This window comes from Vicugna pacos, chromosome 26 (genome assembly GCF_048564905.1).
Source record: "Vicugna pacos chromosome 26, VicPac4, whole genome shotgun sequence".
NCBI lineage: Eukaryota > Metazoa > Chordata > Mammalia > Artiodactyla > Camelidae > Vicugna > Vicugna pacos.
Genome location: NC_133012.1, coordinates 15,712,219 through 15,727,393, shown reverse-complemented (window position 1 = coordinate 15,727,393; position 15,175 = coordinate 15,712,219). Strand labels below are relative to the sequence as shown.

Sequence of the window (15,175 nt, the reverse complement as noted above, 5' to 3'; positions counted from 1 at the left end):
CCATCCCTGTACTGTACCCCACTGCCGCTGGTGACCACTAGTTTGTTCTCTGTATCTGTGAGCCTGCTTCTTTTATGTTATATTCACTAGTCTGTTATAGTTTTTAGATTCCACATATAAGCAATATCATATAGTATGTCTCTTTCTCTGCCTGACTTATTCAGGAGTCCATTTTTAATGATCATCCAGGTGATTCTGATGCAGGTGCTCCCTGGACTACACTTTGACATGGCACTAGCTGTCCAGAATATTGTTTCTTTTATGGAAAAAAAAATGTGTGTGTGTGTGTGTGCATGTAAGACTCACGTAAGCACAGTAAGAGAATAATACCAAATAGTGCCAACTGAATTGAGTCCATTCCTATACGCAGGCTTCCATGTCATATGCACACCAGCAAATTTACCTGCCCCCATGAACCTTGCTCCCTAAAAATGAGTCCTCAGGGAGGTGAGGCAGAATAGTATAAGATTTGTACTCACCTTTTTATTAACATTAAACTTATTCTTTGGATTGAAATGTGACTTCCTTAAAGTCCTAACTTATTTTCTTCAGCCCGGAACTTAGAACATTTGTGTCAGTTATTCAGCCAGACTTTTGACTCAGCTCCCCTTTCAAGCCTAACTGTTTTGCTTGTCCGCGGGATGCGTGCTGCTGTGATGGGGAGAGCGTCTTTTCTGCAGTGCGTTGCTGGCCAGTGAGAAAGCTGAGGAACAGCAAAGCCTTTGCTGATTTTTATTGGCAGGGAGAACCCGAGGCTCCGTGGAGGCCCAGCTGGCACCTCTGCGCAAAGATCTGTGCCTGAGTCAGACCGTCATCCCAGGTGCCAATAAGATTTCACCAGGAAATATTTTTCACAGGGGAAAAAAGAGCATTGTTTACCTGCCTTACCTTGCGGTCTCTCTAGCTTCCACAGGGGAATTAAGCCCTAGGACCCTGAGGTATCCATTGTATGAATAAATTAACTTCTCTCTTAATGCATCTCAAGCTGAGGAAACAGGCACTCAGATCAGGCTCCGTGATCAGTGCTGTAGAACCCTCATCGAGAAAGGCCGAGCGGCTGGCTCTCTAGACCCGGTTCTGCCACGTCCGTTCCTTCTCTAGTAAAGTGAGATTTAAGATAATGCCCGAGTCATTAACTCAAGACATGATTATATTATATTACATGAAATAATAAATGTGCACTTCGTTAAGTCTGAACTGAGTTTTAAAGGGAAGGTTGTATCATTTATGGGAGAATGGATGTAACAGTGCAAGCCTTCTGTGAAAGTGCTTAAATTCCTAATTAAGTTGTGACTGAATCAGCTCATGTCAGTTCTTGTAATTCCCAAGACTAACCTATTTGTAGCTAATTTTGAAATTTAGAAAAAGACCTTTGTCTCTCCCACATGTCTGCCAAATTTCTTAGTCTTGTGAAAAGTAGTACCTTTTGGGAAAGAAAACCTGAGGCTCTTACGAGTAGACGATCATCCCACAGACAGTCTGTGAAGACTCGCTCTACAAAGTAGAGCACCGTTTCACCGTATCTCACGGCCCGTAAGGTCCGCAGAGCGGGCGGCACGCAGTCCTAGCCGGCGTATCGGGAAACTGACGTGCAGGAGGCTGCAGACGCCTGCTGTCGGGTGGGCTGCGTCTGACCCTTTTGTCGTTCTCTGGTAGGCTCCCTGCCTCTCCACCAAGTAGCAATTCACTTTTTAATAAATGGCCTCTTGGTTACTTTGTTCAGGCATATTATGATCACCAGTTTCAAGCAACTGAGACCCCAGTTTAAGAGAGCAACCAACAAGAGAGGGTCACTTGCCGGGGGAGTGTGTCTGGAGCAGATTTCCCTTTGTAGAATAGTGTTATGAAATAATCACACTCCTGCAGCGGGAGGTTGTGTCCCCATTCGTGGTTCTGGCACTGGGGTACCGGGGAAGTAAGTGAGATACTCTTGTTTTCCCTTCCCTTTTACACATAGTTGGCAGCTCTTCTGCACCTTGTTTTCTGTTCAACATGTCGTAAAGGTCAACACACAAAGAACTTCCTTGCTATTTTTTTTTAAACAGCTGTAAAATTATTTTAGTTTTTGGAAACTATTCCATTATATAGATATACCATAATGAATATAACCAGTTCCTTCTAGATAGACAGTAGGTTATTTCTAATGTTTTACATTAGAAATGGCTGCTGTTATGAGGCTGTTCACTGGAACATTTTTGTATGTCCCTCATTTTATATGTGTGGGAGTAAATCTGTAAGACAGATTCTTATTAGTAGAATTGCTGGGTCAAAGGAATATGCAGAGAAAGTATCAGACGAGCCCAAACTGAGGGATACCCCGTAAAATGCCTGACTGTTCAAAATTGTCAAGATGATGAAAAGCAAGGGAAGATACACTCCAAGATGAGAAAAGATGAAGGAGATGTGATGACTATGTGGTGTGCTGTCCTGGGTTGGAGCCTGGAACAGAAAAAAAGAGGACAAAGTTTGGAGTTTCGCTAATAATAACATGCCAGTGTGGGTTTCTTAGTTTTGACAAATACCCCATCATAATCTATGGCATCAGCACTGGGGAAACTGGCTGAGAGGTGTCTGGGAACTATTCTATCCTTGCAACTTCTCTGAAAATCTAAAATTATTCTTAAAAAGTTTATTCTTTTAAAAAAGGCATTAGTGGAAAGACTGGTAAAATCTGAGTGAAGTGTCTGTAGTAGAGTATTAACAGTATTGTTCCCATGTGACAACCGTAGTTTTGACGCGTGGTAACGTTTGGGGAAGCTAGGTGAAGGGTGTGCAGGAGCTCCTGGTACTTTCTCTTTGTACCTTTTCTGTTGATCTAAATTTATTCCACAATTATAAGTATTGTTTTTAAGCACGTCTACCCTGCAAAGGGTGTGCTGTTGAAGAAAGGAGTGGAAGGCGCCCAGAACTAAAAGCAGGCCAGGGGGGCCAGGGAGAGGTTGAGGGGGCGCAGAGCAGCAGGAAGAGCTGGACCAGGCATCTCGTTTCCCACGCAGAGGGTAGGGAGAAGGGCGCTCTGCTCAAGGAAGGGCTGTCACCCAGGGCCGGCCTGCTGGGCGTGTCTGGGGGCGGCGTGGGTGTGCAGCTAGGGGCTGAGGTCATTGTGTTTTCCTGTTTCCCTTTGCTGTCACCGTCTCTTGTACAGCATCACGAAACTCTGCATGAGCTTCCGAGTGACCTTACCTCCCCAGTTTTCTTTTTCATATTTTATGTCCAATTTAAATAAACTTACCTAAAAGTTGGGGAAATTCTATTGCATATAATGTCCAGAACAAGAGTCGTAGAAAGTGAAAATTTGAGGTGGGTGTGTCCTCTGTCCACATGTATGTGTGTGTTTATCTTCTTTGAATATTAGATAAACAACACTTCTTTTTAACTGTCACATGTTGTCATAGGCCCTCCCCCCCTCAAGCATGTCTTTGAAGACTCTTCAAACACATTTGAATTGGTGGACTCCGGCGAAGCTCGGTGTAGTAACAGTAACACTGGTTGTGTAACTTATGCTGGTCAGGCACATGGCCAGGTACGTCACATGTATTTTATTTAATTCTGCAGGGAAGACACTAGTATTAACTCCATTTTAAAAGTAAGGAAATTCAGGCTTAGAAAAGCTTAAATAATTTGCTCAAATCACTTAACTGGTAAGTGGTATGGTTGAGATTTAAGCCTAAGTATTTAGCGCTGTTCTATTAAGACATCTATTTATGTTCCTAAGGATTAAAATATTTCTGGTTGTTTCATGATGAAGACTGCGGCTCAGATAGAGGTTAAGAAAGCCCTGCATCACTTCAAAACAACAGTAACAATCTAGGGCCACAGTTGTGTGATGCTTTTCTCTGTAAACAGCACGTTTATCAGTCACCAATGGGAAACTAGTCTCCAAGGATGGAAGTAATAAAAATCTGACTTCTTCCTCTTAGAAAAGGCCAGTTATACAAAATAGGTGATGGCTGCACTTCACTCCTCAGGGAAAACTGCTGAACGACCCAGGATGAAGCCGGTTCTATTTTTCCAGGTTCTATTTGACTCTGCCTCTAGACCTTCTCTAGATATCATCCAAATAGGTGAAAAGGAAAAATTTCGAGCTTCTCATCACTTCTTCTGAAGTATTTTTTCCTGGCTCAGTTATCCATGTTTTAAACCGTCAGGGAGTGTCTCTCTGTTTTTCCTGTTCTGTCACTGACCTCGAGTTTCTCTCAGACCTGGCACATCTCAGGGTGAAAATGTCCAGTTCCAGCTTGTGATGAAGCCTTATGTTTTGGGCTGATCTTGTAAATGAGTTGGTTTCATTTGTTTCCTAATTCTGAGAACTCTCCAACTTGAATTAGTAGATTGCTGGAGACGGCTTCTGCGGTTTACCAACATGTGCGCAAAAATTATAATCCATCAATTCGTCTACAGGCAGTGGTGGTCCTCTTGGTGCCCTTAATCACAGATATGCTTTTAAAAGTCACCCAAGGAATGATTAAAACAAGGATGGAAGGCCTGCTTTGTTCTGTGGATCCTTCAGTTGTGCAATCACTTCTTGAAAACAGTATCGCCTAACACTGTGCAAACACTCCTCGCTTGCTCAGTCCAAATTCTGAAAGATTTATGTTTGGCTTTGGCTGTGTTGCGTGTCTGATTAATTGACTGAAAGTGAGTGGAACTCTGGAGAACAAGCAAGGAAGAGACAAGACTGAGAACAGGAGTAAGAGCGAGAGTGGGTGGCATAGAAACCTTTCCTGAACTGTAATTAAGTACAAGGAGAAGTCCGGGACTGAGACCACGGGCTGATGCCCCGTCCCCCCTCCACCCCAACCGAGTGTGTCCAGTCGACAGGGGTCCTGAGAACCCTTGACACGGTGTTGACATGTGTGTTCTTTCCAAAAGTGCTTCATGAGTCTTTATGCCAAATAAATGTTTCCCCAGGAGTGCAGGCCAATTAACTCAAAGGAGAGCCCTTTGTGTGAGGCATCGCTTCGGCCCAGCTGTTCCCCGCAGCTGCACGCTGATGTCACCATCTGGGGCCGGCTGCACTGCGTGCAGACTGCTGTACTAACCGCGGGGACCCCCGCTCCTCTGACCCGCCCCACCCAGGTTTTCCTCTTTCCCTTCCTCCCCTCCTGTCCCCGCTTCACCTCACCCACAGTGGCCAACAGAACTAAACACTATTTAAGTTGCTTTTTTTTTTTAAAGAGGAAACACCCTGTCCAGTGGTTAATGAGAGGATTTCCATATATCCTATTTGATTTTAAAGTTGGATGCACCACAGTTCCACATTCAAACTGACAGTTGTTGGATTACAAGCAGATGTGCTAGAAATTCGGCAGGTGTCATGGACTGTTAACATCCACTCAGAGCCTCTCCTGGTTTGTGGTTCAATTAGACATTTTATCTCTGATACGAGCATTCCGGTAAGCTAGAATTTTTGTTTTTCACTTTGCTGAACTCTGAAAATTCCAAGGGTATGAAGTTGAAAGGCTGTGTGAAATCAAGATTTCTCTGACTAGGAGAGCTATTTTGATGCCTTTATTGAATGCAAAACATCTTTCTATCGCGTACTTTCAGATAGAGAGCTCTCACGTGGAATTCACACAAGGAGGCTTGTGGCCCCATCATTTTATTTGTGTTATTTCGGAAAGTCAGCGGAAGTGGACGTGTTTACTCCTTCTTTCCTCTTTTGATAAATAGTGATGTGAAGAGGGTCCTCTGTAGCATTCAGCACGGCCATCATCTTTTACTAAGTATTTTTTAAAGAAAAAAAGTGACTTCCCAAATTTCATCCCAAAGGCCTGAGTTGTCAGCAATGTTGATGGTCTCTGTTCCCTGGCCTCCACCTGCCTGTGTGAGTCTTCTCTCCATGTGAATGGTCCAGTTCTCAAGGCTCACAGTCCAGTGTCCCACTGCTGCTCACAGTGGGATAGTTTTCACCCTCAATATCATAGTAGTTCTTGCTTTTAATGTTAGTTCCTTTCCCCCTTTGATAAATATGTGTGTGTGTATTTGAATTTTAAGGGTTCCACTTTTAGCAAACACTGTGCTTGTCATTATTTCCGTGTGGCTTATTTTCCCTCTGAAGGAATACCCATATGGGACAAGGGACTGGTTTTTCTACTGCCATGTGGCATATTCCCAAGAAAACATGTCTACATCATTGCCTGAATTCACCCCAGGAACCAGCCACTTTCCCATTACTTGGGTAAAATAATCATTGATCTAAACTTCTTTTCTCTGCCCTCAAAAATCTTTTTCCTTCCACAACTCGAGAAATACAGATTCCTTACCAAAAGAGAGGTAAGGGTTGCGGTGCCCATTTCATACGAGTCCATGGGCACTCTGCGGTGTTGAGAACACGCATCCTCCTCACACATACAGTGGCACCTTTTACCCCATCTAACCCACGTCGGGAAATGAAGACTAGAAAAGTCCAAAGTCAAGCTCCTGAGAAACGACAGGGCTCTTTCAGGCTTTGTTGCGGCATGTGTGGGTATGTATTTAGGTGCAAGTTCTGTAAGGTGTTGTTAGTAATTCCTTTTTTGGTAGTGGCGGTGGTGAAGAGTTAGAATGCTCTCGTTTCAAATGATGTTTATCAAATTGCTTTGCCTTTTTAAAACATCAGCGTTCCAATATATTCTCATTATACTGTAGCTTTTCAAGGGTGTTTTTCCGAAAGTTTTTCTGTTTTGGTGATTTGTGTTCAGTATATTCTAATAGTTGGTTGTTATGACCTTATTTTTGAGTAACAAGTTGACATTGGCTCCAGTTAAGTACAAGCTTCAAGTCCATTTACTTCCTCTCTGTGGTTCTCTACCTGTTCCGTCTGTATTGTAGCTGCCGCCCTACTGGCGGGCCCGCCTTAGAGATGCCTCCGCCAATCAGAGCCTCCTCTCCTTATGGCCCCTGCGTTGATTGGTCACCATGCCAAAGGGTGCTCTTCACTTCGGTATCTGGCTCCGCTCAAGGACCTCTCTTACTGCTTGCTAGACAGTAAGACAGTTGGGGTTTTTTTGCTGCTAGAGAGCATTTTCTCTCGTTCCCTGTTACCGTTCACTTATGTACTATTGCATTTGAAAATGTGGCCCCAAGAGAACTGAGTACCCTGAGAGCCCTGTGTACATGCTTCCAGAGTTATCACAGCTGTGTGCGAATGTTATGAATTTACAACAGTTAGCAGGTTAAGTGTCCTCTTCCCTTTTTGTTTTTCATCTCTTTTCAGTCACTGCTTCAACCACCTGTGAGAAGTTAGAAAAAGCCAGGAATGAGTTGCAAATAGCTTATGAAGGATTTGTCCAGAAGCTAAACCAGCAGCACCAGACTGATCTAACAGAGCTGGAAAACCGGCTTAAAGAATTTTATACTGGGGAGTGCGAAAAGCTTCAGAACATCTACATCGAAGAAGCAGAGAAGTACAAAACCCAGCTGCAGGAGCAGGTTGGTGCTTTCGGGACCTGAGCGTGTTCTTGGCTGTGGCTGTTATTTTGAATTCTAACCGTTGCCCGATTGTCCGATGACGAGCTTCCTTGGATGACCTCTTTTTTGGGTATCCCTTGATGGACTTTCTTATAATTTAAATACATGAATAGTTTTTTAAAGTACTTTTTTTTTTTAATGTGAAAGCAATAGACGTATGTTGAGCAAAAGATGGGAAGAAAAAAGAAAGATAAGATTTAAAACAACCCTTTAAAAAGATCTCTTTAATTGAAGGATTGTTGCTGTGTAATATTATATCAGTTACAGGTGTATATTATAGTGATTCACAATTGTTAAAGGTTATACTCCATTTATAGTTATTATAAAATATTGGCTATATTCCCCCTGCTGTACAGTATCTCCTTAGAGCTTAGTTTATACCTAGTATTTTGTACCTTTTAGTCCCCCGCCCCTACATAGCCCCTCCCCATTCCCTCCCCCCACTGGGAGCCACTAGTTCTCTGTGAGTCTGTTTTTTTTGTTATCTTCATTAGTGTGTTGTATTTTTAGATTCCACATAAAAATGGTAACATACAGTATTTGTCTTCTTCTGCATGACTTATTTCACTCAGCGTAATGCCCTCCAAGTCCATCCATGTTGCTGCAAATAGTAAAATTTCAACCAATTTTTATGACTGAGCAGTATTCCAGTGTGTGTGTGTGTGTGTGTGTATCATACATATCAAATCTTCTTTATCCATTCATCTGTCAGTGGACACTTTGGTTGCTTCCATATCTTGGCAATTGTAAATAATGCTACTGTGAACATTGGTTGCATGTGTTTTTTGAAATTAGTGTTTTTGCTTTTTTGGATATATTAAAAAAAAAAAAAAAACACCCTTTATCCTACTACCTAGAAATAAGCCCTTTGCAAGCTTCCTGGTGGTGTGCTGCTAAAACACTGGTTTGCATTTCTTTTTCTTTTTTAAAATGGCATTTGTTTAATAACTCGTATTTTTCAATTTATAGTATATCTTAAATCTCTCTTTAATTTCCTTGCTCCCTTTTAAAGTCAGCTCTTCACTTAGCAAATATTTACACAGTGCCTGCTATATGCCAGTGAGGACCGAGAATATAGGGTCCATCACGACCCGTCACTGTGGAACGTAGTATCCTCATTCCGTACGAGGGATGTGACCGCTTCCATCAGTGAACCCCGAAGAGCTTGTGTGTTTGTGTTCCTGAAGGGGACGAGGTGGAGCAGTGGCACTGGCAGCCCCCGGTCAGGTTGTTCTTCACACGTGCCCAGTAGCCCTTAAACGTGAACTTGAGCTCATGCGTCAGATCTCCTAATGGTGCTGCTTGTGAGTCACCTTAGGACTTTTGATTTTATTGGTAAACTCTTGTTGTTTGTTTTTTTTTCTCATAGTTTGACAACTTAAACGCTGCCCATGAAACCTCTAAGTTGGAGATTGAAGCTAGCCACTCGGAGAAAATAGAATTGCTAAAGCAAGCCTATGAAACCTCCCTTTCAGGCAAGAATGGCTTTTTGGTATTGAACTAGAGTGAGATCTCATGGAACAGTGTGCTATGTTTTGAAGCGGAAATGATTCATAACATCTTGCTCCGGAGGAGTCCCTGTGGTGGTCGGCATGGAGGGTCTGGGGTTCTTTTTGCATTGGTTCATTGGGAGCAGGTGCCCTTTCCCCCAAGGATGCAAGTAATTGCTATAAATGCCAGCCTTCTAGGAAATAGGATGAACTTTTGAGGAACTTACAGGCCTTCTTTTTTGGTAGTAGTCACGCCTGACCACTTCAGAGAGGTCCTGGGAAGTTGAGAGAGGCAGCTCACATCCTGACCCCAGGGAAGGAGCCCCCTGACACTCTCACACAGCGACACCACAGCGACACGAGGACAGTACTTCATAAAAAAAAAAAGAATCTTTGTTATTATTCTATCACGAGGGGCAGGGTTGAAGTAGAAGGAAAAGAGTAAGAAGCAGTTTTTCTCAGAACGTGACTGCCCATGTAGCTGGAGGTGCCCATGAACCCAGGGCGTCTGCAGAGACGCGGGCGGACGTGTGCTGAGACCCGCTCTGTGGCGTTTGTCAAGGGCCTTCTCATCAGAAAAACACTTGCCTTGTGAAGCCAGAGTGATAACGTGTCGAGGTGACTGGCCCGGGGTGGACATCTGGTAAACAGTGTTCCTCCTTCCTGCTAGAGGTGGGTTTAGTCTGAGACTTCTGTTTGGTTCGTGAAGAGCAGCTGGAAGGAACACAGGGGCTGTGGGCCAGGCGGCCAAGGCCAGTGTTCCAGGCCCTCCCCCGGGAGGCGTGCTCTGTGGGCCTCGGTGATCTCACCCATAAAATGGGAGTATCTGCCCGACTGTCCTCATGGGGCTAATTTGAGAACATGTGGTTTGATGTATATAAAAGTGCCAAACACACACAAGCACCGTGGTCACAGTGCTTCACCAGCCACCCTCGTGTCTACACACTTGAACGACTGCAGAATTCAGTGCCTCACAAAACTGATCACTTCTTTCCAGAAATCAAGAAAACCCATGAAGTAGAAAAGAAATCACTTGAGGATTCACTTTACGAGCAGCAGGAATCACTAGAGGTAGGTGGAACACAGGAACCCCCCTTCTCCCCGGCCCAGAATCGTCATTCTGAGGTTTGTGTGGTTCTGGTCTGGTTCTGGTGCCTGCTTGTTCACTTATGTTCCACATTTCATGTTTGTGTTTTAGAAACAAATCAGTGATCTGAAGAGTGAAAATGATGCTTTAAATGAAAAGCTGAAATCAGAAGAACAAAAAAGAATATCAAGAGAGAAAGCAAATTTGGTAAGTGGCGGTGGCTTCTCCCTCCCTGCCGAATTCTCCTCCTGCTCAGCTGTCCTGTTAATGAAGCGTTCAGCAGCGAGAGAAATCGTGGGTTTGCAGTCCTCTTCATATCTTGGAGTGTGGTTTTAACTGTACATAGTGGCTTCTTTGTGTACTGATGTCTTTTTTTTTAAATCTTAAAAACTGATGTAACCGATGAATGAAGCCTGATATATTGCAAGTGATCTAAGCTAAAACCTACAGGAAGACAAGAAAACTATCAATAAGATCAGGGTTTTATGTGAAGACTTTTAAAAAAAAATTAACTTGCTATATGGAGATGTAATTTACATACCACAATATTCACCCTTTTAAAATGAACAATTGAGCAGTTCACAGGTTGTGCTTTGGTCACCAGGATCTAATTCCAGAATATTTTTATCACCCCAAAAGCAACCCTGCACCCATTAGCAGTCATTCCCCATTTCCCTACCAAACTCCCCAGCCCAAGGGAACCGGTCTTCTTCCCGTTGCTGTGAATGTGCCTGTTCTGGACCTTTTGTTTAAATGGAATCATGCTGTATGGGGCCTTTTGTGTCTAGCTTCTTTCCTCAGCTTCTGTTCTTAAGGTTCATGCCTAGTGTAGCAGGTACAGATACAACATTCCTTTTTATGGCCAAACAATATTTCATTGTATGGGTAACCCTCGCTCTTAAAAAGTACGAATTTCTCCTGTAAAAACTGTCCCCTGCAACTTGTATCCTTACTCCCTCCTGCACAGTGCCCAACCCCTTTTTAAAGGGATTTGTTTTACTGTTTTGTTTTGCTGCTTCTGTCTTCTCATTCCATACATTTGTGCCTGGGCTGCAGAAGTAAGGCTTTTTTTTTGCCGTTTAAGATCAAATACCTGGGTCTCTCGGTGAGCTCTCTTGCTGATACTGTCACTGGGCGACCCTCCAGACACTTGACTACAATTAGGTGAGATCCTAGTCAGTGAAATTTCAAAGCTATTTATTCCAAAAGAGTCTTAGAAGAAGTCAGTGATTGCAAAAGAAATCCATAAGACTTTTCATGCAGGATGTAAACCTTCTTAGTGGTTCAGGGAAAGCTTTTAAAGCACCTCCTGGTACTGTAGCCGCTCCTGAAAAACTGCAGAAGGAAGGTTGAGGAAGGCAGGAACATCCGATGCCTCACCCCGGCTAAGCCTGCCTAGGGGGGAGGGGTGGGGGCAGAGGAAAGGAAAAGGTACAAAAGGAAAAGGCTGTGTGTGCTCTGATTTTTTAAATTGGTAAATTATGCTGTTTTAACAAAAACAATAGAGATAGGATTTGCTACTTTTAGGGTTAAAAAAAATCATATGTAAAAGGATAACAGAATATGACACTTCTGAAGATTCTGGAAGAACCCTGGAGGTGAGGATCTGGGGGTTGGTTAGTGCACCTCCGCTCCCTGAGCTGTGGAACTCTGTCTTCTGCGAGGTGAGGGGTTTGATTCACTGATTCCCCAATGGCTCCTTCCCTGACTCCCCCTAAGGGTGGTCCAGAGCGTGAACCACCACCCAGGAGGATGTTTTGATAATCTACACATCTTGTCTGAGAAACTCCCTCATTAAACATCATTTCAGTGGCTCTTGTGCTGTTACCCCTTATCATACATTTTTGGACTGTTCACTTGAATTTCCATAATTAAAGCCAGGAGGCAGGGAGGCCACCCTGGTGGTGGTCCCTCGGAGGGTGCTCCCCCTTTACGCAGTGTTTCTCTTGGGTAGGATTTTCATAGTGCATGTGCTCTATGCAATGTAGGTGTCCATTTTATTGTCACCAAATAAAATGATGGGGTGTTACTATGGCCCTAGAGGTCTAGCCAGGCCCACAGAGTCCCATCACAGAAAAAGCCCAGAAGACTCAGGACATGACTGCCACTTCTGCTGTTTCCCAGAGAGTCCTGTAAACACACTGCCTTCTCCCTCCTGATCAGTTCCTGATGGTGGAGAGAGCAGGCTGTTGGTCCCTTTTCTCCCTCCAGGCACCAGCAAAGGACTTGGAATTGCCTAATCTCTAGCCAGGGTTCTGTTTTGTATTCTAAGCTATGGTGGCTTTTCTCTTTGAATAAAATCTTTCGTGCTCCTAATATTTTTTCCATTATTAAGTTATGGATAAATGAGTGAAATATTTGTTTTCAAATATCTCAAAGTCTTTGGTCCTAAGAATGAAATGAAAGACATCTTAACCTTTTCACCTCTTTGAAAACTGCCGTCAGAAGGTGGAACTCTCTTGCTCCTTGCCTAATTTCTAAATCTAATCTGAGATTTCTCTGTAATAAGCAATGAACTAGGTAATTGTGTTAAGTGATCAGAGTTATATCCTGCTGTGTCTTTTCCAGAAAAACCCTCAGATGATGTATCTGGAGCAAGAGTTAGAAAGCCTCAAGGCTGTGTTGGAGATCAAGAATGAGAAACTGCACCAACAGGACGTCAAGTTAATGAAAATGGAGAAACTGGTATGTTCCCTCCAGGGCCATCCCGCAGGGGCTGATACCTGTGACATGGGACCCGGCCTCTGAACTAGAAGCGTGGAGTTGTTGTAACTGCTATTTATAGGTGTTTAGAAACATATGAAAGGTAGAAGGTTACATTTTCTATTCTGTGTTGGCTTAAGGCTTATCTATTGTTGCCTTCTAGAACTTTTTCTTCCCAAAGAACATACAGCATTAGGTGTTGGGAGACCTGTGTTGTCATTTTTCCAATTTCCATGGTCTGTCAATATTCACTTGCATAAGAATTTTTAAATAATGTAAAACCAGCTCTTTAATATACCACCCACTCTACGTGGGTTCCTTATGCTCAAAACAGTAAATCAATCCCACTGGAGCAATTCGCTCTTGCTGTCTAAATTCACCTTGCTTCTTGTGAATTAGACTGCAATAAGAGAATTGCACTTTAATAAAATCAATCCAGTCGGACAGGCAGCCATCGTTATGACTAAAGTTTAGTTTGCGGCCGCCGGGCAGAGGCCTGATGTTGGCGTGGGAGCGGCGAGCTCCGTGTCCCTGTGAGTCTCGGCCCAGCCCTGGGACACACCTGCCTGCTAATAGCCCAGGTCTAACCAAGCGGGCGGGGTTTGCCACGGCAGCCCCTGCCGTACTCTGTACACCCCTCTGGACTGTGCCAGCCGCTCCCACTGCTTGTCCCTTCGCCCCCTGATTCTGAGTGACTCAGGGTTGAGTAAGTGCCTCATTCCAGCCCCAGCCAGCCCTGGATGACAGGGTACTTGGAAGGCACTCTTCATTAGTTCTGTCTGTCTGTCTGTCTGGGTTGTGGTGTTCAGTTGGGTTTTCTTCTAGATAGGAGACTGTTTACCTCTCTTAAGGGAGGGAAGAGCTAAGCCCCCTTGTGGATGTATATGTGTACTTTGAATTACCCGCAAGTTTTGGGTAATTCAAAGGAAAGGAACTCATGAACCGTTAATGGGCCCAACCTAGCATCTATACCATTTCGGGCCAAAGGTCATCCTGTGATATCAGGTCTGGTAACGGCCAACCTGGCCGTCAGTAATGACTCAGATAATCCTGTTAATAATTTGTTGCCCCCTATGCCATTCACACATCAGAACTTTTCAAATCATCCTGTGCACTAAGAACAGACTCTGCTGTAAAATTACTCATACATCTGAAGTTTTGCTGGTCCACAAGTATTTCTGTGCCTTGCCCTGCCCGAGAGGTGTCATGATATTAGTCAGTGCTGTATGGTGTGTATGCAGAAGAATGTGTTGACAGGATGGCAGGTCAAGCCACTGTTACCTTGTTTATCTGTAAGCTCCAGGTTGTTGTAGAAAATAAGACGCGCAGAAAGCTTCTGTATCAAAACTTGCTCTGCTGATGACTAGCCCTGGTGAAGCCACGGAGCTAATTTCCACTCCTGTAAAATTGGACGAGGTAACATGTTTAGGCCAATCACTGCCCAGTCTAATTGCGGATTTTCCGACCTCAAGTTTTATCGTGAATTCCGTTAGTTCCTGGAAACTCTAAGGCGCCCCCCCCCTTTTCTTACACTCTGCTTACATTTTTTGGACACTTGTTTCACCTGATTGGCTTGTCCTAAGCATTTTCTGGATGGTAAGACTTTAAGGAACAGTGGGACCACAAACTAAGAGCCAGACTGAAGGGAGCTTAGTCACCTGCGGCAACAGCAGGGCCTTGGAACAAATGCTGACAGCCGTGATGTCGCCTCCCAACCAATAAGAAGATCTGACCTGTGGGAAGTGAGCTGGGATGTAATCATCCCTTCATCCAACCGATTTAATGTCTTCTGGGATTTTGTCCTTTAATCTCTCAACCAGTCTGTTTCCCTTGCACGGTTAGCCTGGGCGGGCCAGCAAATGTGTCTTCAGTTCAGCTGAGGAGGGAGGCTTTCTGGACGGTCACGTCTTTATTTTGACGCTCTATAGAGCTGCGTAGATTGCTCCGTGTGGCCACTGGAGGTAAATGCTCAACAGTAACCAGGAAACCATGTCCAAGGTCATGTTAAACATTGCCAAGAACTGTGAACTGTTAGCCTGTGAGTTTTTATCAAATGTGGGTATTTTGTTTGGCAAAAAATTCTGTAAGTAGCTATTGTGCTGACCCCCCTGATATAACACTGGCTGCCTTGCTGCCATGTTGTTTTTTCACCTTGAAACTGAAAGGCACGGCACCCATTCTCAGAGGGAACCCTAAAACCATGTGACCTGGAATGAGTCAGGTACCCCCCGGCTGTGTCCGTTTCCAAGTGGCCTGGCTCCAGGTGCTCTGTTGCCCTGCAGGAGATGCTTTTTGCAGTGCATCAGTGTAGAGACGGTCAACATACCATTAAACTTCCCTTCATTAAGTCTCCCTGGCTTGTACCTGCAGCATGAAGCTACCTTAGGAAATGAGGGGCTTTATCTAATTCTTAACGTATAAATGTGGGCACTCTCGTTTACGC

At 44.0% G+C, this 15,175-nt stretch overlaps 1 protein-coding gene and 1 long non-coding RNA gene across 14 annotated transcripts in view; one reads left to right on the top strand and one right to left on the bottom strand.

Moving 5' to 3' along the window:
• Window positions 1–15,175, top strand: part of MTUS1 (microtubule associated scaffold protein 1) — a 130,030-nt gene that overhangs the window by 112,007 nt on the left and 2,848 nt on the right. For 11 of the 12 annotated variants that reach the window (XM_031691459.2, XM_031691457.2, XM_072950393.1 and 8 more), the window contains 5 exons: window positions 7,199–7,413; window positions 8,822–8,927; window positions 9,940–10,013; window positions 10,141–10,236; window positions 12,598–12,714. In XM_031691459.2, coding sequence (XP_031547319.2) covers window positions 7,199–7,413; window positions 8,822–8,927; window positions 9,940–10,013; window positions 10,141–10,236; window positions 12,598–12,714 — 608 coding nt within the window. Of the gene's footprint in view, window positions 1–6,860; window positions 6,970–7,198; window positions 7,414–8,821; window positions 8,928–9,939; window positions 10,014–10,140; window positions 10,237–12,597; window positions 12,715–15,175 lie in introns of those variants that run through there. The other variant, XM_072950398.1, reaches the window with a different exon arrangement.
• Window positions 10,249–15,170, bottom strand: LOC140689488 (uncharacterized). Of its 2 annotated transcripts, none has more exons than XR_012064493.1 (3): window positions 14,391–15,170; window positions 14,014–14,131; window positions 10,249–10,473 (listed from the first exon to the last, which is right to left on the bottom strand). It is a non-coding gene; the product is annotated as an uncharacterized lncRNA (long non-coding RNA). The 2 variants fall into 2 exon arrangements; XR_012064492.1 differs by lacking the exon at window positions 10,249–10,473 and adding an exon at window positions 10,483–11,364.